Source organism: Telopea speciosissima, chromosome 3 (assembly GCF_018873765.1).
Source record: "Telopea speciosissima isolate NSW1024214 ecotype Mountain lineage chromosome 3, Tspe_v1, whole genome shotgun sequence".
Lineage (NCBI taxonomy): Eukaryota > Viridiplantae > Streptophyta > Magnoliopsida > Proteales > Proteaceae > Telopea > Telopea speciosissima.
In genome coordinates, this window is record NC_057918.1 from 18,829,050 (window position 1) to 18,852,189 (window position 23,140).

General features: G+C 40.3%; 3 protein-coding genes across 6 annotated transcripts in view; all 3 read left to right on the plus strand.

The window, feature by feature from the left end:
• The first annotated feature begins 1,395 nt into the window (after positions 1 to 1,395).
• Positions 1,396 to 2,231, plus strand: LOC122654929 (transcription factor ORG2-like). Its single transcript, XM_043849184.1, has 2 exons — positions 1,396 to 1,743; positions 1,848 to 2,231. Exons 1-2 carry the CDS (start codon positions 1,396 to 1,398, stop codon positions 2,229 to 2,231), a joined length of 732 nt encoding a protein of 243 aa, XP_043705119.1.
• A 4,151-nt stretch (positions 2,232 to 6,382) lies between these two features.
• On the plus strand, positions 6,383 to 7,745 carry LOC122654930 (major strawberry allergen Fra a 1.06-like). The gene is made up of 2 exons (XM_043849185.1): positions 6,383 to 6,600; positions 7,447 to 7,745. Exons 1-2 carry the CDS (start codon positions 6,420 to 6,422, stop codon positions 7,743 to 7,745), a joined length of 480 nt encoding a protein of 159 aa, XP_043705120.1. The 5' UTR covers positions 6,383 to 6,419.
• A 3,301-nt stretch (positions 7,746 to 11,046) lies between these two features.
• Positions 11,047 to 23,140, plus strand: part of LOC122656108 (polycomb group protein EMF2B-like) — a 101,114-nt gene continuing 89,020 nt past the window's right edge. For 3 of the 4 annotated variants that reach the window (XR_006332041.1, XM_043850553.1, XM_043850554.1), the window contains exons 1-3: positions 11,047 to 11,152; positions 11,374 to 11,793; positions 11,894 to 11,949. Coding sequence is in view for 3 of the 4 variants with exons in the window: in XM_043850553.1 (XP_043706488.1) it covers positions 11,614 to 11,793; positions 11,894 to 11,949 (236 nt within the window). In the remaining variant the exon portion in view is untranslated. Of the gene's footprint in view, positions 11,153 to 11,373; positions 11,794 to 11,893; positions 11,950 to 23,140 lie in introns of those variants that run through there. The other variant, XM_043850555.1, reaches the window with a different exon arrangement.

Genomic DNA, 23,140 nt, shown 5'->3' on the forward strand with positions numbered 1-23,140 from the left:
ACATCTATCCAAATGTCGTTTTAGTGAACTAGTACCATGTTCACTTGCACAACCAAATTCCTTGTGGCAATACTTGCATGTACACTTAGTAGCTTTTGAACCACTAGGAGGTATAACTTTAGTGAAGTGATTCCAAACACTAGATGACCCTATAGTGAGGGGATTAGAAGATACCTCAGACGCATTAGAGTTTGGTTGTGCCTTTGTAGAGCTTGTCACAGGATCCTTAGAGCTTGATTCAACTGGATTTGAATTTGGATGATTTGAACTTGGCTGCCTTGGATTTGAGTTTTCCTCCATTGAGATCTGTACAAATTCAAAAATCCAGACATGTGTAAGATCTTTGAAACAATAAGTTGAAGAAAATAGTGAAGAAGAAGGAGACTTGCTCTATATGATTGATACATGGTGTGAGTGATGAGCTCCCACTCAGATTGATACATTAATGAAGAAGAAGGAGACTTGCTCCCACTCAGATTGATACATCAAAGGGAAGAACGTGTAATTAAGACAAAGTACAGGGGAGGGGATGTAATTTTCCCTAAGTTAAATTAATTTACTAGTGTAAATTTACTACTAAACACTAGAAAGTGGTGCCAAAGTCTGATACTTTGACTCTATATCTATCATCTAAGAGTATAACAAAACAAATCCTTTAAAAAAAATTAAAAGTGATCTCATCATAGTTTCTTGTAAATCTAACCTACCCTTTTATGATTATTGGTGATTTTAATGAAGTCCTAAGCCAAGATGATAAATTCGGGGGTACCCCTTTCATTCTAACTTCTCCTTTTGCTGCTTCCCTTAACTCCATCATTTATGATTTCTGTTTAGAAGAAATCTATCCTACAGGACCCTGGTTTACTTGAAGAAATTGTAGGAAACCACCTAACTGTGTACTTGAACACTTGGATTATTTACAGTATCAAGCACGGGATACTTGTTTCAAATAATATAATAGACAAGTTTATTAATTCAATTCACATTGTATATACATATATACAGTTATGCAATGAAACACCTTTTATTTTATTTATTTATTGTTAATTTCTGAGACAACATATTCCAGAACAGAGGTTATGGGAGTGGGGGTCCATGGCCTCACCAACTATTAAACAAGAAGAAAAACCAATTATCAGATTGCTTACATTCAATGTATAGATTTTCAACTATTAAATTTAAAAAATAAATAAAAGAAACTATCATTTATTTTAATATATTTCCCCATTTCATTACAAGTCAAGATATGATAATCATAGGGTATAAATATGAATTCCATATTGGCTCATCTTACTTCCCAGAGGAGTTCCAAAGCATCTTCTAACCTCTTTAATTACCCCTAAAACAAAAGTTTCAATCCTATCAATTACCCATACAACAACAGATGAAACAATCATGTTGGCCCTTTCTTCTTCTACTTCTTCTTTGTATCCAACTACCTATGGCTACTGGCCTTTGGAAGAAAAAAAGATGAGCCAAGAAGGCCAGCAGAATTCATGGACAGCCAAAGACCCTTTCTTGAATTGCAATTCTGAAGAAACTGAAGCTTTAGATTCACCACCATCTTTACAATTCCCTTCATTGCAACCCCATTTGGATTCTTTTCCTTCCAGTGCCATTACCAATATTGATCCATCCTTAATCAAGAAGCTGAATCATAATGCCAGCGAACGTGATCGTCGCAAGAAATTAAACACTCTCTATGCTTCTCTTAGATCAATACTTCCAGGGGCTGATCAAACGGTACTTTAAAAAAAAATTAAAACTTTTCTTAATCTAATTGCCTTTGGTTATGCTTTAGTTCCCAAAGTTCTAATGGTATATTTTTCAATTGGGTAAAATTGCAGAGGAAACTAAGCATTCCGGCGACGATTTCTCGGGTTTTAAAATACATACCTGAGCTGCAAAAACAAGTTGAGAAGCTGAAACAGAGAAAACAGGACATCCTATCAAGTATTCACAAGAAAGGAGATCAAATCCACATCGATACTAATCAAAGTAATGGGATTGTTCGAAGATCATTACCAAGTGTTTTGGTGAGTCAAATTGAAGAAAGAGAAGTAATGATTCAGATATGTGGGAGTCAGAACATGAGAAGTTCACTGTCAGAGGTTTTGCTTAATTTGGAAGAAGAGGGCCTTGAAGTGTCTAATGTTTCAGCCTCTGCTTCATCAGGGGCAGTAGTGTTTTACAATCTACATCTTCAGGTCTACTTTCTTTCTCAATCATGATTCATTGAAGACAATAAATTGATTTTGAGTAGTTCTTTAAATAGAATTCCTCATTATTAGTATGGAATCTAATTAGAACTCATATTTGATTGAACAGATAAGAGAAAATCAACAAGGGTTGAATTGTCAGATGTTGAGTCAGAAACTGCTGTCAATGTGTGAGAGCAAGGAAGAGTTGTTTTTCTGATGCAAATGCTTAATTTTGGCCAAACAAACTAACAACACAACCTTAGGTTTTGCAAGAAGAGATCAGAGGAGGAGGAGAACAGAGGACTATGCAGGCATGACTATGATGATGATGATGCTGATGATGATTCATGGAACCTCTCATTTCTTGTACTAGTACTACTACTACTACTACTACTACAAATACCAAAGTCTTTATTCCCTCACCATGTATACTCTGATTAACTTAAATTAACTTTTGTAAATTAAATTAGCTTCTATTCTACAGTCATAGATTTCTTTCAGATTATAATTTCTATCTCTTTTCTATCCACAAACACCTCTACAGTGCCTTTCATTTTTAAGTCTAAACTTAACCACACAATGAGTAGTTACAACATTACTCTGTGTCAAAGGGCAGAACCAAGTACCATCTTATAAAGATACATCGATTGGAACTTTAAGAATAGCATGCATAATATTTGAAGGAAATAAAGAAGATAGCAAATTATACTTCTTAACATTCCTAGAAATGAGATCTTTAAGGACATGGCTGAGGAATCCACGCATACTAGCAGCACTGTTGCGAGGATGGGGAAAGACCCAAATAAGAATGAAGTGCTGAATATTAGAACATACCTTGAGTCCTTGATGCGAATTTGGGAAGGAGGAACCGAGGAAGAAGAAGGCTGCTAGTCGTCGAGCGGCGGCTTTCTCAGCTTCTCGTGGATGAAGAAGAAGAATGGGAAGACTGAAAATGTGAAAAGTGAAAACAAAAAGGGAATATGGCCATATGGGATTAGGGTTATTTATCACTCTTAGGGGTATTTTGGTATTTTCAGCCATATAAAGGCTTATAAAAAATTCAGGGTCGGGTCAGGGCCGGGCCGGGCTAGGCCCACCATGTTGAGCCCGACCCGACCCGACCCTGCCAGGGTCAGCCAAAATCTCAACCCTGACCCGCCCTTCGGGCTAGCAGATCAGGGTCGGGTTCGGGCCGGGCTCAGGGCGGGTTCGGGCCAGCCGGGTATTATTGACACCCCTACTTGGCAGAAACCTTCCTAAGCCCCTGGTTAGCTAGGATTTACATGTGGTTGTAGGAATTGGGTATGAAACCACCCATAAAATCACCCTGCCTCTGAAACCTTATACTTAAATGATTTATGGGAGACCTTTTGGGGATCCGTCCCTTTATTTAATTAACCATGTTTTCATTCTTTATTTATGTTTAAAGTTTTTATCTTGCGACGTGTTACTTAATTGCGGCGACAATTCATAACATCGGAAAATAACTTATATGTGAGTGGGTTTGGTTGTTTGGGCTTGATATTATTATTGCATTGTATATTATGTCATCATTATAAATTATTAAGCATGCTTGCGCGCATATTACATACTTTTATATATGATTGTTATGATGTTGATTGGAGATGCTTTACTTTGATGGGTCCCGGTGCCGGTGCCAGAACCCCGGATACTATATACATTTATGAAGTAATTATGTTGAATGTCATGTTGAACTGTATGCGTCGTGCCGTGCTGGTAACCGGGCACTAAATCAGATGAAAAGTTGATGCGCCCGAATTACCTCTCGGGACGATAGGACTTGCATGTAGTATATCTGCGGCTAGGATTTTACACCATTATGCTACGACCCTTACCAACAGGTGTTTAGGTGTTGGGTAATCAGTACATCGGATTCTGTGGAGGTGGGAGAGGCTAGTCATGGTAGTATTGGTTATCAGGGGTCTGCCACTGAGTGGTCTTGGAGGTTTCGATCGGCGTAGATCCCAAGTGACAATTGAGGTTTCATTGTGGTGATAAGTTAAGTGACCCACAGTGTCTCCCGAGTTGTCACAGTAACATATACCTCTGACTTAGTTGTGATGTTAGGTGAAAAAATTATTTAACATATGCATGCATCATTGGACTATGTGAATTGTGTGTTTGTGCATCCCCATCCCTTCACTGGCTCAGTGGAGTTAACCCCCTCGTGTACACATTTTTTTAGATTATGATGCAGGTACGGAGGAGCCGGAAGCTGTGTTAGAGGAACATGGCAACGGGTGTCCTTGTGACAATTGTGCCTACGGACCGTGAGAATTCTAGGGACTTGTTCCCCTTTTGTTTATTTTAGGGCGTAGGCCCATGTATAAATATTTACTGTTATACCCTTGTTGATCATTATTAGATGGTAATGAAAAATGGATTAATTACAGTATTTATCATCTAGGCTTTGATCATCTTGTAACTATTTGATTTTATACGCTTCCGCAAAACTATTGATCTTTTGAAATGTAATATTTTCCTTTCCGCACTCTGATATTATATTGTTTTAATATTGGTTATGACTGTGCGTTGGGACACTGTGTCAGTGATCCTGGCAGCTTAATAGGATGACACGCGTCATCCTAGTCACCCCTTATAATGTATTGTATCCCTTGTCTGGGATGGGGGCGTAACAATAAATCTCTTCAAACTGGTTTTCTATCTGTTTATCTCTCTCTCACTTTCACACTTTATGCATTTATGAATCTCTTGTTGAATAGTTTGATCTATTTACGTGGTGCTGGTTTTGCAATTTTCTCCTGATAGAAGAGGGAAGAGTAGCCGACAGAGGGATTTATCAAAAGCATGAACAAAACTTTTGTGCACAACACCAAATACTTGGCATCTTAATTCATGGATTCAATGATCAACATGACCTTTCCAAGGGGGTAAAAAATGGGTCATCTAATGCATTGGCAGAATCATCAGCTCTAGTTGGTGGATTGTGTTATCCATTCTAAATCCAAGTGAAAATTAGCAAGGATCAATCCAAACCCCAACCATAATCCTTAAAATAATATCCTATTAGAAAGAAATTTTACATATTACATGATCTCTGTCGACGCTGGTGAGAATCGACCAAATGAGGGATATTATCTATTAGGTATTCCCCCCCCAAAAAAATTTGCAACCAACACCTCTATACCAGGGCTTTGGATCTTTTTGCTACACGAAGAAAGCTTCCGGCAAAAGGAGAAGGACAGTCAATTTTTTTCCTCCCCCAAAAAAATCTGCAACCAACAGCTCTGTACCAAGACTTTTGGTCTTCTCACTACACGAAAAAAGCTTCCGACAAAAGGAGAACGAATCTTTTTCTTTTTGGGGTGGGGGGGGGGAAGGGGGGAAGAAGGAAAGTCTTATTCAGCTAAGAGCTCTTTACCCGTAAAAAATGGAAGGTCATACCGATAACCATTAAAATAAACATTACAAATATCTTAACGATTAAGATTTCATTCAATTGAAATCAACGGTTGATATTTAACCATTGTGTTTAAGGGTGCGGTTAACGTTTTCAGCCTTAGCTGCCACCAGTCACTCCTTTTTTTTTTTGCTCTGCTACCTTTTTCTAGATGAAGTTTCATGGCTAAACCTTGTATGTCAATGTATACCTCATTTGTTTTTCATGCTTTGTTTTGCCTTCTACCTTAACTGTAGGTTGTCATCCACGGAAACTTCTCCCAATAAATGATCACTCCTCCTATCAGGTCTTTTTTTTTTTTTTTTAAATATTTTTTTTTATGAAAGTGTAATCACACAAACCACACACCAATCCCAAAAGGTTAACCTCCTATCAGGTCCTTTATTAACTCCTATATTGGCCTAAGTCAACTTCTATAATATGAAGATGCTCGTTTTCCAATTCATGTTTTTGTTTCTTTCTCCACTAGTTTTGAGGCTGGAAGCCTGGAACTAGTGTCTTTAGTGTTTACCAATCGACCCCCACTCCCATTCTGAAAACTATGAATAGTCTACAATTAAAAATTGGGGGGAGAAAATAACAAAAATGGATTGCTTCCCACAAAAATAGTCTATCATCTAAGACTAGTTCAGACCACACAATTCCTGAATCTCACTCTATAAATACCACCTTGGGTTCTCATTATCTCCACCACTGGCTCCTCAACAAACCCAATTAAGGTCCCTCTCTATTCACAATTTATTCTTTCTTCTCCCATTCTTACCTTTTAGCAAAAAATGGGTGTGACCACCATTAACAACGAGTTCAATTGCCCAATCCCAGCTGCTAGGATTTTCAAGGCTGCAATCCTTGATGCTCACAACTTACTTCCCAAGATCCTTCCTGACAAGATCAAAAGCATTCAAATTCATGGTGATGGTGGTGTTGGATCCATCAAACAGATCAACATGGCTGATGGTATGTCTTTCTTTACTTTCTCTTTCTTCTTCTTCAACTTAATTTGGAGCATATTTCATTTTTGGGTGAATTACACGTCATCTCCTGGTTTTCAAACGAAACTCAAATCATCCTCTGGTTTTTTTAAATACTCAAATCACCCCCTGTATTAAACCCCAATATGACAAATTAGTCCCTATCGTTAGTTTTATGTTGTTAAGTGATGATGTCAACCAGTTAAATAAATTTAAATCCCTAAAATACCCTTGACATCTAAACGTAGATTTTGAAGTGTAGTATTGCAAATTTAATTTTAATGTTTTAGTATAAGGGTAAAATAGTCCTTTCACACTAATAACTAACAACATACTAACACCGTTACTGTAGAGGGTGACGGATGAGTTTTTTCAAAAACCATAATGTGATTTGAGTTTTGTTTGAAAACCAAGGGATGACGTGTAATATATACCCTTTATTTTTTGCAATTTTTTTTCCGGATCAGGGCCATCAAGCTCTCCTTTGTGCATTGCACTTTGTTAGCCATCAGGAAGGTACCTGAGCTTATGTGTTGAGATAAGTGTCTTGGGTAATCTACCCACCTTGGGCTTACCTAATAGATGTAGGTAAGCTCAACCCAGATCGAGTATGAAATCACACACAAAGCTCAATCCATTTAATTAGGCGACTGGGCCAAACCTGATAAAAATGCCACCTCTAGTTGGGCCAGGTTAGGCTACTTGTGGAAGCCCCTTCCTAAAATCCATCATGCTCTTCTACATTATTTTTCATCTTATATTGAAACAAATGGAGTGGAAACAACATTACATGGACAAAGATATAACTAATCTTTCGTCGTACAACATGCAGATGGCCCTTTTGACTTCATCAAGCATCGGATCGATGAAATTGACGAACAGAATTTTAAGTGCAAGTTTAATTTGATCGAAGGTGCTATTATAGGTAAAAAGATTGAGAAGGTTGTCGATACGGTTCAATTTGTGCCCTCTGCAGATGGAGGATCCACTTGCAAGGCTACTTCTGAGTTTTACACAATTGGTGACTACACAATGAGTGAAGATGAAATCCAGATGGGAAAGGACATGGCCATTAGGACGTTCAAGAAGGTGCAAGATTACCTCTCGCAAAACCCAGATGCCTATGCTTAAGACACACTCTCTCTCTAGTTAATCTATAACATCTATAGACCTATTATGGCTCAATAAGTCAATATCATGGAGCCATCCATTGTGTTTGTACCTTTTTTTTATTAATTATTTTGGTTAGGGAGAGTTGTTGGTCGAGGGGTGTTAAAGATTTGATTGTGCTTAATAAAAGGGGATTTATTAGAAACGATCGAGTTTCCCTCCACCCACGGTGAATGGGTGAAAAAATGATCTATTTCACAATCTGAGTATGATAAACATCACAATCATTTTAAAAAGATGTTGAATTACTTACATCACTCCAAGAACTATTACATAACATTTAGAAGAAGACAATCACATGCCACAATCAAGGCTGAATCAATTACATCACTCCTCAAAATGAGATCAACAAGACAGCTGAGGAAAAACTGAAGAGGCAAATATATTATGAAAAAAGAGATATTTGAAGCGAAGACATGGGCTGGTGAATTAGATTCAAAGCTTTTTACCCCAAAAAAAATAAAATTAGATACAAAGCTAGACCCTTGGTGCGAAACATGTGCAAAATGTCATATGGAAGTTGAAAAATTAGAACAAGAAGCACCACAATTCTTTTCAAGATGATGTCAGATCTTACTATGGTTAGGGTTTTAGTAATTGGAATCAAGGAGGAAGTGCTGCCGGCCACCACTGAGACACCTTGGGCGGTTCAGCCTCATGGCAGGCTCATAATGCTTAGAAACCCTAATTTTTTATTTTGCATATCAAACTTTGGACGACAATATCTCCTAGTTTAGAGGTCCGATTTTCCCAAACTCTATATCTTTGATAGGGTTTTTCTAGAATTATCTGTAAATGGAACACGTGAAAAATGCACATTAACCCTAAGAGATATCTTCTCCTATCCTCTAGTTTATTCTAGATTCGATTAGTATGATTGCTTTAGGGTTTACCATCTATCATATTTGGAAGGAGCGGAATCTTAATAATTGAACTCAACGATCAAAACTATATAATATAGCAAGATATATACAAGCCATACAAGGCTTTTGTATTGATGATGGGAGTTATATAGACGATAGATAACAACAATTTATTTCTTTATTGTTCATCACTTCAACCAAGCAAATTTATTCATTCCCTTCTTTTACCAGAAACTTCCCAACAGGTTGAGTTTAGAAGGAAAACAGAAGTATAAGACCAAATCTTAATAACAACAACAGGAGCCACACTCGTTTGCTGGACCACCGCCATTACATTTTGTGTGCAAATATCCACGAGCTCTGCATCGGAAACGACAGTACCTTATGCTCTTAAAATATCCAAGACACATTATTAGTTTTAAACCAATATAAATGAACAAAAACTGAAACATTGAGGGAGAGACCAGAAATTGAAGCAGATGCAGTAACTATGAGGAAAGCTAAGAGGGCCAACTTGAGGAAAATATTCTTCATGTCTTCTTGTTGTATTGTATGAATTGAACTTGTAAGGAGAGGAACCTATATATGCTTTTCCCTGTCAGAGAAATTGGATTATTGAGTGTCATTTATAAGTAGAGGCTAGTACAAATTTGGGAAGGGAGTTGGCATATTATCAGAATATTTTTCTTTTCAATTAAGAAATTGTATCATTTATTGGGTAGTCAAATTCAGTTTCTGACTTGATTCAAAGTTGTTTTGAAATTTGGATCAGTGTGATTGGTCATATTTGTCAAACCATTACTGCACAGTTAATGCAATTGATTGGGCCTCAGTCGAACTCCCACAAAAAAAGTTTCCATTTTGAAAGTCAATATTGACCGAAGGAATCTATATATGCCCCATTTATTATGAGGCTTAAGGCACAACATGGAGTACCATTGTTTGAATATTTTATTTAATATTATTCACATAAAAGTTTTCACTACAGTGGCATGAAAAATGTCATATTCTATGCTATTTATGGAAATTCGAGCATTATAAGGACGTAAAATGCATTATGCTATACTATTTATAGAAATATGAGCATTATAAGAGTGGATAGGGGTATTTTGAAAAAAATTGAAAAAGAGACTTTATGAAATATTTAAATATTTAGACTAATTAAATCAAATAAATGAAGGATGAGAAAGAAAATTAAAATAGGGGGTGCAAACAAATTATGTAGAGTTTCTACGCTTTCTTAAAATCCCTAGTAAGATTCAGAGCCCAAGGGTGCTTTCATATTTTTTCCAATTTTCAACACTTTTGTCGAAATTCTCTCTCTCTCTATTTTTTTCTATTTTGGATTTTCCCATTTTTTTTCTCTCTTAATTCTATTCTCTCTCTTTTCCCCACACTCTGGTGCAGGGGGTATTTATAGGCACAAAATGCATGCAGCACACGTTAGTGTGCATTGGTGCATGCCTATGCCAACGGAAGTTAGCAAAGTGCGTTGTCGTACATTAGCATGGCCCGACACATTTTAGCGTCGTTGTATCACCTTTTTTTTCTAACTTCTAGGGATGATATTTGAAGATTTGATAGTTAAATTTTAGTATTCTATATATCGTTAGAAAAGGTCTTTTCAAGTACTATCCAATGACGTGAAGATCAAACACACACTCGGCTAGGAACATAACAAAAAACTGTGCCTAAAAATAGGAGGGTTTGCAAAGCAAGTAATTGGATGAAATGATGGCCAAACAATGTCATTTCGCACTAAAAGCAAAAATCGAGCTTTAAAACAATGAAACACGCCTATCCATCGTTGTTGGGGGAAAGTGAACGATTACTTCTTGGATTAAACCGAGATCATTCTTCATTAATCAACAATTATACCAAGGACAAACTGGTCATTTTTCATTATTTGATATTTGGGAGCAGTATTAGCCTCAGTTCACATTGTTTGGAGTGTTATCAAAAGTGATAAAATTCAGTGTCTACAATGGGTATTAGGACTTTTAACTTGGGATGTTATATGTTGTGTTGTGATTACTTTTAGTTAATTTTAACATTAAAAAATAAAAAACTATGTAAGTATTCTGGTAACGAAATTAGTTTAGATCAATAGAAAATTTTTCTTCCCATACAAGAATTTTCACTTATTTACCCAAAAACAAAAAAAAATTCTCTATTTTTTTGTTTTAGTATATCCTATTTAGTCGAACCCTTAACCTTTTGAGTGCCTGGACTCAACTTACAAGCCACCAACTAGCCAAGCTAGCAGTTGTTAAGAAAAAAATAATTTAATATTCAACTTTAAAAAACTAATACCTTAAATGTCAAACTTTTTTGACCCAATTGGTCGGGCCAGTTGGACTGGCAAAAGATCCGTATGACTTAAACGGTTCAACGGGCTGGCCGGGTGTCAGACTGGTAAGATTTAAAAGCCATAGACGGTACAGACTTTCTGCTTTGGAACTGGACGGCCCGGAGGATGAGAGCCTTCGTCGATTCGGTCAGCAGGTAGGCCTTTCCTTCTTCTCCTACAAAATATGCCTTATTCCTCTGCACTTCCTTTTCTGATTTTTTCTTTAAAACACCGAACAAATTAGGGAGCTGAACAAAACCTCAAAATGCAATTTTGAGTTTGCTTTGATGTATGTGTGTGCGTGTGTGTGATGATAAAAACCCTATTTCACCTGGAACACGTTTTCACATCTGTTTTTTTTTTTTTTTGTCAATAGGGCCATAATAGCTCTGCAGACGTTTCTCCATTGGTTGCCTTCACGTTTCTCAAACGCTCTTGCTTCACCCAATCTGTGCTTCTTCACTAACATCTAGGAACTCAAATTCGAGCGTTTCCCGTAATTTGGGGAAAACTGAATCGAATTGAATTCGTTTCTGAAATTGAGTTTCCAAGGTTGGACTACGGTTACGGGTAACTGTTATTGTAAGTTGCTTGCAATATGAGAACTGGGGTATAAATGGAAGTATTGGCAAGTTATTCAGGTAAATGGTGCAGGACCCCTGTAGGTAAGATGTGCCGTCACGATTCTCGGGTCCATTTATCTGCCGAGGAGGCAATTGCTGCTGAAGAGAGTCTTTCAATATATTGCAAGCCTGTTGAGCTCTATAATATTCTACAGCGTCGAGCTTTGCGAAATGTAAGATCGATGTTCTGCATTTATTTATTTTTTGTTTTTGTGATGTTTTATATGGAAACATTCAGTGTACTTTTATAACAGCATGTATTTCCTTTTGTAGCCATCCTTTCTTCAAAGATGTTTGCTCTACAAAATACAGGCAAAGCACAAAAGGAGGTAAGTAAATTTCCTATTAAATAAGATGTATTGTGGGAGTTATTTAGTAGTCATTATCTTAACTTAGTAAATAATAATGATTTAATTTCTTTACTAATATGCTGTTTCTTGCAATTTTTCTCCATGTATTACGAGCTGTAATGTTCTGGGGGTGCATTTGTATGCTTAAGGAAATAGATGTTTGATAAGATGTAGAAGACAGCTATTGACAAGCAATTGCTTATTTGCTTAACCACAGTGAAGAGCCCAAGAAGGCAATCTAAAGCTGCTCTGGTTTTGAAATTAGGAAAGTTTCGGAATTTTTAATTTTTTAGGCCATTTTGCCTGTTGTCGAAATTAAAATGTTTCGGTGAATTTCGACAGTCATTTTCATCTTGGTTTCTTGCAAAACCGAAATATTTCTATTGTTTCATCTATATATGAATAATTCTATTATTACAACAACAACTTAGTCTTATCCCAACTAAATGGGGTCAGCTACATGGATCCTTTCCCTCCAATCAGCTCTATTCGAGGTCATACTTGATACTAGGCCTAAGCTATGCATATCTTTCCTCACCACTTCTCCTATGGTAATTTTATGTCTGCCCCTGGCTCGTTTAGTTCCTTCAATCTGAATCAAATCACTCCTCCGTAATGGAGCATCCAAAGCCTCCGTTGAACATGGCTATGCCACCTCAAAACGACTTTCTCGTAGCTTATCATGTATTGGAGCTACTCCCAAATAAGATCTAATATGATCTAATATGATCATTCCTTACTTTATCCTTCACAGTTTTGCCATTCATCCATCTCAACATCCTCATCTCTGCTTATCTATACGATGCTTCTTAACTGCCCAACATTCCGCACCATACATAATAGTCGGTTGTGTGACTGTCCAATAAAATTTTCTTTTAAGTTTTGAAGGAATACTCCGATCACACAACACGCTGGACACACCTCTCTACTTCATCCGTTCTATTGTAATTCTATATCACCTTCTTTATTTATGATTGAACCAAGATTCCTAAAATAATCACTTTGCGAAATCTCCCTCTCATCGGTTTTCACCACTTCATTATCTGTCCTAGCATAACCAAAGTTACACACCATAAATTCCATCTTCATTCTACTTATCTTAAAAAATTTTTGGTTCCAAGGTTGATCTCTATAATTCTAACTTGGTTTTAATTCTAGCTTTTGTCTCATCCACCAAAATAGTATCACCAGCAAAGAGCATACACCAAGGAACCACATCTTGAATGTCTCTGGTTAAATTATCCATGATAAGTGCAAACAAATATGAGCTTAGAGCTAATCCTTGAGATAATCTAATTGTTATTGATAATTCACTACCTTGGCCCCCCATAGTTCTTACACTTGTCACTGCAATAAGGGTTTCAAAACCTAAAACGAACCGGTAAAAATGGCCCGGTCCGAATCGCTTGAGCCTGATCCAAACCAAACAGAGGCCTTACCAGTTCGGCTTCGGTTTACGGGGTAGAGCACAATTTGGTTTTGGCTCAGTTTGGGCTAAAATGACGAGCCACTAATTCGCCCGCTCGATAGGGCTGAACCCGAACCTAACCGAATATTAAAACCAACTCCCAAACCCTAAAAAAAACTCTTCCTAATCCCTACCCAAAACCAGCCTATACCCGGGTTTCAAATTGAACCGCAAAAAATTGAAACCGACATCACAAACGGATCCGAACCCGTGTCTAACCCGAAACGTCTTTATTGGTTTGGTTTTGGTTTCCCTGAAACATACACTGAAACGAAAACCGAACCAAACCCGAATCAAACCGCTCGATTGACACGTTTACACCGCACCATCATACGTGTCTTTAATTATGTTCACATATTTACTTGATGTTGGATAACCTAGAGGGGGGTGAAGAGGTTATCTTTGTGGAATATATACCTTTTTCAATATTACTATATTTTCTCAAAATAACTGAACTTAAAATAGTGCAAAGAAATGTAAAAGAGGCGCCAACATTTATAGTGGTTCGATCCAACCTTGAGTCTACATCTACTCCTCTCAACCTTGAGAGAATTACATTAATCTTTTCCCTTTCAGTACAGTAGGTTGGGAAAACACCTTTTACAAATTTTTTTTACCAGGATAAGAGGATCCTTTAATCTTTTAAGGATAAGAGAATCCCTTATACACGACCTAAGTACAGTCTAGGTAAGTGTAAGAACAACCTTACTCATCTAGAGTCAACCCAACTCAAGAGTAAGAGAAAACAATTAACTAAAGAGATAAGAAAAGAGTGTCACCTAGGCAACAACTTCTTGCAATGCAAATGAGATATGCAAGTATGAGTGCAATAATGTTTGACCTTTTGGAGCTTCTTCTTAGAGGTGATTCTTCAATAAAGCAAGGTCTGCAATGCAAATGAGATATGCAAGTATGAGTGCAATAATGTTTGACCTTTTGGAGCTTCTTCTGAGAAGTGATTCTTCAATAAAGCAAGGTCTTGAACAATGAAGTCAAATTAGAATGATGGAGAATTCTTCTTGACTTGCAATGATGGCACAAAGAGCTTTGAATTGACTTTTTCACCTCACAATAAAGTGTTCTTTTGGACTGTAGTGATGGTGAAAAGGTCTGACACGTTTGGTATTTATAGGCATCATTTAATGCTTAAAAATCATGTGTCAAAATAGCTCTAACGGCTAGTTTTTTGGGTCTGCCGGTCGACTGCTGAATATGACCGTTGAGTGTAATAGAGCCGTTGGGACTTGTTCTTGTTTTGACGGTCGATGGCTGGTCGACCGTTGGTCGGTGGGCGACCGGTTGGCTGCCTGTTGAAACCGGCAAGTCTTCTGTTTCCAGTGGTCAAAAATGCCTTGTGGGCCGGTCGACCGGTGGATCGACCACTTGTCTGTTTTTGGCTTTTTTTTCAGTCCGTCTCTGACATTCTTTTTCCTAACCTTTATCCATCTTATGCCCAAGGTCTCTAAGGTTTATAAACCTCATCCTATGGTCTCTAAGCATGTATGCATGAATGATATGCATTTTTCATTAAACTCATGATGTATGCTTCTAGCTATTGCATAGTCTTCAACCTTGATTCTTCAAATCTTCAATCTTCTCTTTCTTCTTGTCCTCTTCAAACTGAGGTTTGCAGCTTCCATATTTTTTCTTTTTGTTTGCTTTCATTGCTTCTTTATGCCTTCTGCTAGATGTTAGTATTATGGTTTGTTCTCTTTAGCATATGTTTGTTATCGTCAAAACTTATAAAAAAGGATTTAGATAAAATGTGTATGTTCCAACACTTGAAACACTTCTCTTCTGTGGTACTTGCCAGATTAACTTTCTGGGAGCTTTGTCATAAGCTTTTTCTAGGTTAATAAGGACCATATGGAGATCCTTCTTGCAATCTCTAAATCTTTCCATAAGTCTCCTAACTAGGAAAATAGATTCTGTCATGGATCATCCTGGCATAAAAACCAAATTGATTCTCCGTAATAGTAGTTTCTTGTCTCATGTGGTTTCAATAACCCGCTCCCATAATTTCATAGTATGACTCATTAGTTTTATGCCTCTATAGTTATTTTAGTTCTGAATATCACCTTTATTTTTGTAAATCAGAACCACGATGCTTCTCCTCCATTCATTTGGCTTTTGCCTGGTGCTCATAATCTTATTAAACAACTTGGTTAGCCAAAATAAACCACATATTCCTAAGCTCTTTCACATTTCTTTTAGGATCTCATCTGAGCCTTGTGCCTTACCCATAGTTGTCACCTTGTCACGGCGATCCAAGTCGGTGGAGGGGTGTCATGCCGATATATCGACATGTCGACTGCCATGGCGATCATATCGACCATGTTTAATTTTTTATTTTATCTATTTTTAATGTCATTTAGTATGCTATAATATATACCCTATAACATCAAAAATTAACATGAAAGTGTATTACTAATCTACTATGGTTTAATTCATGAAAGTGTAATATCCATTAGTGTATATGAAATCATGGATTATCAAATAATTGATAGCAATAGTCTTGCTGATAATAAAGTTGAAAAATCATGAGAGTTGAGATATGATTCATATGAAAGTGACTACAAAAGTAACAAAACAAAAAAACAATTACAAGAACGTAATTTATATTGAGTGAATAAAGATAATAAACAACCCATCTAAATAAAAAAAAAATGCTGATGTGAATATGTGATTGTGTATTAGTGTTTTCTGTTTGATTTTTTTAAATTTTTTTTATGCTAAGGAAAAACATTAAAATAAAAAATGGTTAAAAAAAATTATTGTTAAAAAATTAAGTTTTATAATTTGAAACAACTATGTCGCCCGATATGGCCATATGTCGTGGTATGGCGTCCATGGCGGCGCCATGACGACGACATGGAGGCCATATCGGTCAATATTCTTACATCATCCATATCGGTGGTCGATATGCCCACTTCTCCAGCGATGGCGCCGCCATATCGACGCCATGACAACTATGGCCTTGCCTACTTTCATCCTCCTTAAAGCTTCTTTTACGTCAGTCACCCTAATTCTTTGTATGTATCTACGACATGTGGTGTCTTGATGGATATTGTAGTCTTCCGGAATACTATCACTCGAAGTATCTCCATTTAATAGGTCTGTAAAAATAACCTTACCATCTCTTTTTAATGCCCTCATCCCTTATTAGTATTTAACCATATTCACTTTTAACATGGTCAAGATCTCTACTCTTCCTTTCCCTCACTGTAGCTATGTTATAAATACTTTTCCCCTTTCTTTGTATTCAAATTGTTATAAAGATCTTCATATTTCTGTGCCCTTGCTGTCCCCACAATTTTCTTAGCTTCATTTCTGGCAAATTTATACCTTTATAGATCCTCTACATCCTTAGTCCTTTGCTATGTCTTAAAGCTAGCTTTCTTTGTCTTAATGAATGTTTGAACTTCATCGTCATCCCACCACCAAGTGTCTCTAGAGGAAAGATCTTTTCCTTTCGATTCGGCTAGGAGATTTTTAGCAACCTTCTTAATACAAGTAGTCATCTCATTCTACATCATATTTTTTTTTTTTTTGGTGAATAAATATATTACCGAACCCCAGGAGGGGTAGGGAGAAAAGGAAGGGGGAAATACAAGGGGAAACAAAAGAAGGGGGGAAAGGAGAGGGGGGGGGGGAAGAGCAATCAACCCGACCTACGGAGAGGAGGGAGACTGCAAAAGAGACAAATCAAGACCCCTGGATACAACAATATGACTATTCCTTGGGGTATCCAAAAAATGCCTATGACGATTGCAATTGAGCTTGGAGGACACATCAAAGGAGATGGCTTTCCAAATCAGAGGGGTCAAAAGATCGAGAGTTGGAAGTCCATCTCCTGAGTTTCCTTTCCATCCAGATGTGATTAATAGTGGCGCCAAATACAAGCTTCCCAATAGTGTCACAGATAGAGGTTCCAGAGAAAGTCATGTCCAGCCATAGCCATTCTTGCTCAAAGACAGAGATCCTCCTGCTATGAGGCCAGATCGAGGAAAGGGCTTTTTTCCAGATGGGGGAGGTAAAAGGGCAAGCAATGAAGAGGTGGGGGATGTCTTCGTGGCCATTCCAACTAAGGGTACAAGAAGGGGAGACAGGGATATTGCGGTGTATAAGGAAAGCTTTGGTGGGCAGGCGGGATCTAAGGGTTCTCTAGACAGTGAAGCTATGGTGAGAGATATGACCTTTGAACCAAATTAACTTGTGCTAGGGGACGATGGGGCTAGGGTCTCAAACAAAATTCGAAGCTGAGCTGGAGGTGAAGAGGCCGTTGGGGGAAGGGAGCCATATAACCATCCACATGAAGGGGGGAGGGGAAGGAAGAAGGGGAGGGAGGGATTACTAGATTTGAGAGAGGATGGTGGGATTGAGAGAAGGGGGAGGGGTCCAAGAGCCGAGAGCAATAAGGGAGGAGAGAGGGAAGGCTTTTGGGAGGCCAAAGGAATAGATCGATCTAGGACCAAAGGTATTGAAGAGGACCCCTAAAGGGTGCCAAGGGTCAAGCCGGAGGGAGGTGGTGGAGCTATCAGCAATGGAGGTTGAGATACCACGGAGGGCGAGAGGACGGAGTAAGAGAATCTTATGCCAAATCCAAGAGGAGTCAGATGGGATAGAGACTGACCAGATGGAGTCTTGGCGGGAGGAGATTTTCCAAATAAGCTTGAGAATGCCTGCAGTATTGGAGTCGCGAATGCGACGAATGCCGAGACCTCTCTCAGATTTGGGGAGACTGATGGACTTCCAACAGGTAGGGTGGAGGAATTTAGAGGTGTCAGTCCCTTTCCAGAGGAAAGCATAGAAGGTGCGCTCCATAGCCTTGATGGTGGCTTTAGGAATGCTGAAGATACTACTCCAATAGATGCAGGAAGCTTGAAGGACAGAATGAATGCACTCAAGTCTGCCAGCATAGGATAGGAGTTTGCCTTTCCAAAGCTGAAGACGCTTATGGATATTATCAAGCGTTGGAGTGCAATGATGGCTAGACAGCCTAACAGGAATTAGAGGGAGACCAAGATATTTAACAGGGAGAAAACCAATAGAGAAGCCACTCAGACGCAGGAGGGTCTTTTTATCAGAGTCAGGAATGCCAGAGGGAAAGATTTTGGATTTGAGGAGATTGATACGGAGACTCGAGAGAGATTCAAAGAGGCGCAGGGAGTCCATAATGGCAAAGACAGAGGAGAGGGAGGCCTTTGAGAAAGTCATCAGGTCATTTGCAAAGGCCACGTGGGTGAGATTGATGTGCTTGCATTTTGGAATAGGGTAAATGAGATGAAGGCCAGTTTTGGATTGGAGGCTCCTAGAGAGGACCTCCAAAGCCGGGGAGAAAAGAAAAGGGGAGAGAGGACAGCCTTGGCGGATGCCGACTTTAGAATGAAAAAAGCCAGCGGAGGAGCCATTGACAAGAATAGAGAAGGAGGGGGAAGAGATACAGGCAGAAATCCAACAAAAAAAAGCGGGGGGCAAGCCCATTTCGGAAAGCACATCACAAAAGAAGTCTCAGCGGAGGGAGTCGAAAGCTTTGTGAAGGTCTATCTTTATAAGGGCCGCAGGAGAGTGAGATTTGCGATCAAAACCCCGCACAATCTCAAAACATAGAATAATGTTGTCCGCTATGCTTCTGCCAGAGATAAAGGCCGATTGGTTGAGGCTGACCAGGGATGGAATGACCGCCTGGATTCTATTAGTGAGGATCTTGGCAATGAATTTGTAGAGAAGATTGCAAAGGGATATAGGTCTGGAATCAGACAGAGAGGTCGCTCCATCTTTTTTAGGGATGAGGCAGATGAAAGTCTGATTGACCTGAGCAAGCTGGCTGGGCTTGAAGAAGAAGCTGCGAATGGCTTTGAAAAGGTCACCTGTGATTGAATCCCAACAGCTAAGAAAGAAACCCATGCTGAAACCGTCAGGGCCAGGGGCTTTGTTGGATTTGTGGGAGAGAATAGCCTAAGAGATTTCCTCATCAGAGGGGATGGCAAGGAGGGAATCTGCTAAGAGAGGAGGGATGAACTTATCAACAAGGCCAGAGGGGAGGGGGGAGGGGGGAGAGGGGGGATTGTAGAGAGAGGAGAAAAAGGAGATGGTTTCCGACTTAATATTAGGGATAGAGGGGAGAGGAGTCCCATCAAGAGCATGGGATAAGGTGATGGAGTTGGAGTTCTTCCTAGCTCTCACGGAATGATGGAAGTAAGCGGAATTAGAGTCTCTGAGATCCAACCACTTAATGCGGGATTTTTGGCGCAAGAAGCTTTCCTCGAGGGAGGAGAGAGAGGAGAGCTCTTCGGAGAGCCTTTTCTCCTTAATGGCAAGATCAGGGTTGAGGGAGTCCGACTGAAGCCTAGATTGGACCAGGGAATGGTCAGACCGACAGGAAGAAAGGCGGGAAGGGATGTTGCCAAAAGTGGATAGATTCCAACTTTTAAGGGCGAACTTGGTGTGGCGAAGTTTCCTAGCTAAGGCTACGAGAGGGAAGGAAGGGGAGGAGACAGAGATGCGCCAAGCTTTTAAGATGATGGGAAGGTAGAGGGGATGGGAGGTCCACATGTTAAAGAATTTGAAAGGTTTGGGACCAAAAGAGGAATATAGCTGAATAAAGAAGTGGCAAGGACAATGGTTAGATAGACCTTGGAGAAGGAAAGAGGCATAGGAATGGAGAAAAGAGGAGAGCCAAGCTTCGTTGATGAGGAATCTATCAAGTTTGCAAGCAATGCGATCAGGTCCCACTCGGCGATTATGCCAAGTAAGGGGGGAACCTGACCATCTGAGATCCTCAATACCAAGATCCTCAATGCAGTCGTTGAAGGAGTTGACAGAAGAAGGATCAATGGGTCTACCCCCAATTTTCTCCGACTGGGACCTCACAACATTGAAATTACCACCCACTCCCCAAGGGAGAGAATCCATCCCAGATTTTAGGAGAGAGAGAACAGTCCAAAGGGACACACGATTAGCAGCCTGGTTGCAAGCATAGATCACAAAAATAAAGGAGGAGGCAGGGGAGTTAGGAATGGAGAAACGGAGATGGAGAAGTTGGGAAGAGGAGTGAGAGATGATAATGTGAATTTTAGAGGGGTCCCAGAGGATCCAGATACGACCATTAGGGGAATGGTTTGTAATTGGACAAAAGAGACCAAGCGGGGGCTATAGAAGCGGCAATACGGGCAGCATTCTCCTGAAGAACACGAGTTTCAAGAAAAGCGCAGAAAGAGGAGTGGATGGACTTAATGAGGGATCTAATATCCTAATGCTTAGCCAGGGAGCTAAGACTCCTGACATTCCAAATAAACCCAGCCGGCATGGGAAACTAGAGGGAGAGGGGCAGGGAGAAAGAAGGGGGGTACTTCTGTACCGTCTACGGGAGTAGGCAATGGCGGGGCTGCTAACAAATGGTCGACGAGGGGGGATGGTCAGAACCGCACCATGAAGAAAAGGGTGGAACTTATAAGGTAGGATGGCCGAGAGGGGAGGAGGAGGGGGGATGGGGACACAGGGGAATCAAAGGGGAGAAAGGGGGGGAGGTAGGCAAGAGGGAAGGGAGAAGAGGGATAGAAGTGGATCGGGTCAGGGTGGGAGTGGTAGTGGCTGTAGGTGTGGGAGGGTAGGGGTAGTGTTTTTGGTAAAGATGGGTTGGGGGTTGAAAGAGGGGTAGGTTGTAGGTGAAGAAGGATTGGGTTTGGGCGGGGGGGGGGGGGAGGGCTAACTTTGGACGAGGGTGGGCTTGAAGAGAGGGCTTGGCATAGGGAGAGGGGTTAATAGAAAGGGAATGAGGAATATAGGCCTGGTGGGCTAAGTGAGAGGGCCCTAAGGGTGGGTGAGTGTGAAGGGGTTTGAAGTGTGAATGAGTCCACGTGGCAGGAGGGGGATTAGGTAGGAGGGGGTTTAAAACGAGAAGGGGAGAGGATAAAAGGGAGAATAATCTGAAATAGGAAAACGGGAAGCAAACCTTTGCGCAGGAAGTGATGTCTTAGCACGGGAATGGCAATTGCTAGCCAGACTAGCTTGGGCGTCGACGGTGACTACGACTGAAGGAGCCAGTAAGCCACGCGACCTGCAAATTAACACAACTGGGGATGAGGAAGGCGAATAAGGTATTCTAAGCACCGAGCAATCGACGTCGGTCATCTGTAAGGGCATCGGCTGAACCTGTTCAGAGGCATCAGGAAAATCTGTACTATCATCAAAAGGATCTTTCGGCAGATGATTGCTTCGGCCAATAGTGTCTTCGAGACTCAAAAGATGCTACTCAGATGTTAGGGGAGCTGATGGAGAGGAAGCCAAAGCATCAGGGGCTACGTTGTCCTCGGGAACAGAGTTTGAGGTCTCAACCGTGTATTGAGGAGGGTTGGCGGCGTAACGATCTCCATGGTGGTGACTGTGATGGTGGAGACGATTGTGATGGCGGCGAGCAGTGGATCTTCCTCGTCGAGGGGAAGAAGATGGACCAAAAAGAACCGATGAAGACTTAGTGCGGAATTCTTTTTTTGGTAACAGACCTTGTTCCAGGGGCAACGAGGGAGGGGGGATCTTGAACCAGCGTAGGAGGAGCCATAGACTTTGAAGGAGAAACAGCAGTCGAGACCAACCGGTGAAGCCAGAGAAGCTCCAAGCACAGTAGAGGACAGAGGAGCAGAGGCGGAACAGTCCTTAGTATGGTGTCCGAAGGTTTTATAATGGTTGTAGTGAGGGGGAATCCATGCGAACTTTATAAGTTGTACAAAGTTGAACCCAACTTCCTCCGAAATGGTAATGGAAGAGGGAGGAGGATTCTCAACAGAGACATCAACGCAGATACGAGCAAAGGAGAGACGATCCATCTTGAGAGTTCTAGCGTTAGTGTGCAATGGGTAACCGATGATCGAGCCTATGCGGCTAAGGCATTCTTGAGTCCAATAACGTAGAGGCAGGCCAGGGGGTGATCCACAAGGGAATAGTGGAGCAAGAGATGAGGGGACCATTGGCGGAGGAAGATTGGTTCGGGGCCAACCATCTAGGGAGCACCATCAAGGCTCAGGCTTTGACCTCATCAGAGAAAAATCTGAAGATAAACACTCCGTTATCGAGAAGAGAAGTGTCCAGCGAACCAGAAGATTTCCATTGCTTGGAGAGTGAAGCTTTAACAATGTTGAACGAGGGTCTAGGGCCAAGGAAATTACCCACCAAACAAGACTTCCATTTAGAGATTTCAGGAGATAAGAGGGAGTTGGGGCAGTGCACGAAGGGTAAACCATTCTCAGAGGGTGGTTTGACATGGTGGAGATTGGTGACGGAGGGGGAGAAAGGAGATTGCTGAGGAAAGAGGGAGGACCACGGTTTAGGTCCAGCGGCGGTAGGGAGGGTGGAGGTGGAGGAGGAGGAGGGGGTAAGGGTGGAGGTGTTGGCGGTGGAAGTGGAGGATGAAGGGTTGATAATGGTGGAGGAGAGGGAGAAGGGTGTGGCGAAGGAGGTGGGAACAAAGGAGATTGACGGAGGTAAGGAAGGAGGAGGAGGGGGGAGGGGGGGAGGATCCATCTCAGGAGCCAACAAAAGTATTTCAACATCGTATTAGTGTCTCCCTTAAAGTCCTACTTTTCCTGTTTGACCATATCATAGTAATTGATTTCAAAGTATCTTCTTTTAAGCTCCATCACCTTATTTTGGGGCAAATAAACTCACCTTTCTTACAAATCTGTGTAGTGTGGCCAAGGTACTAAA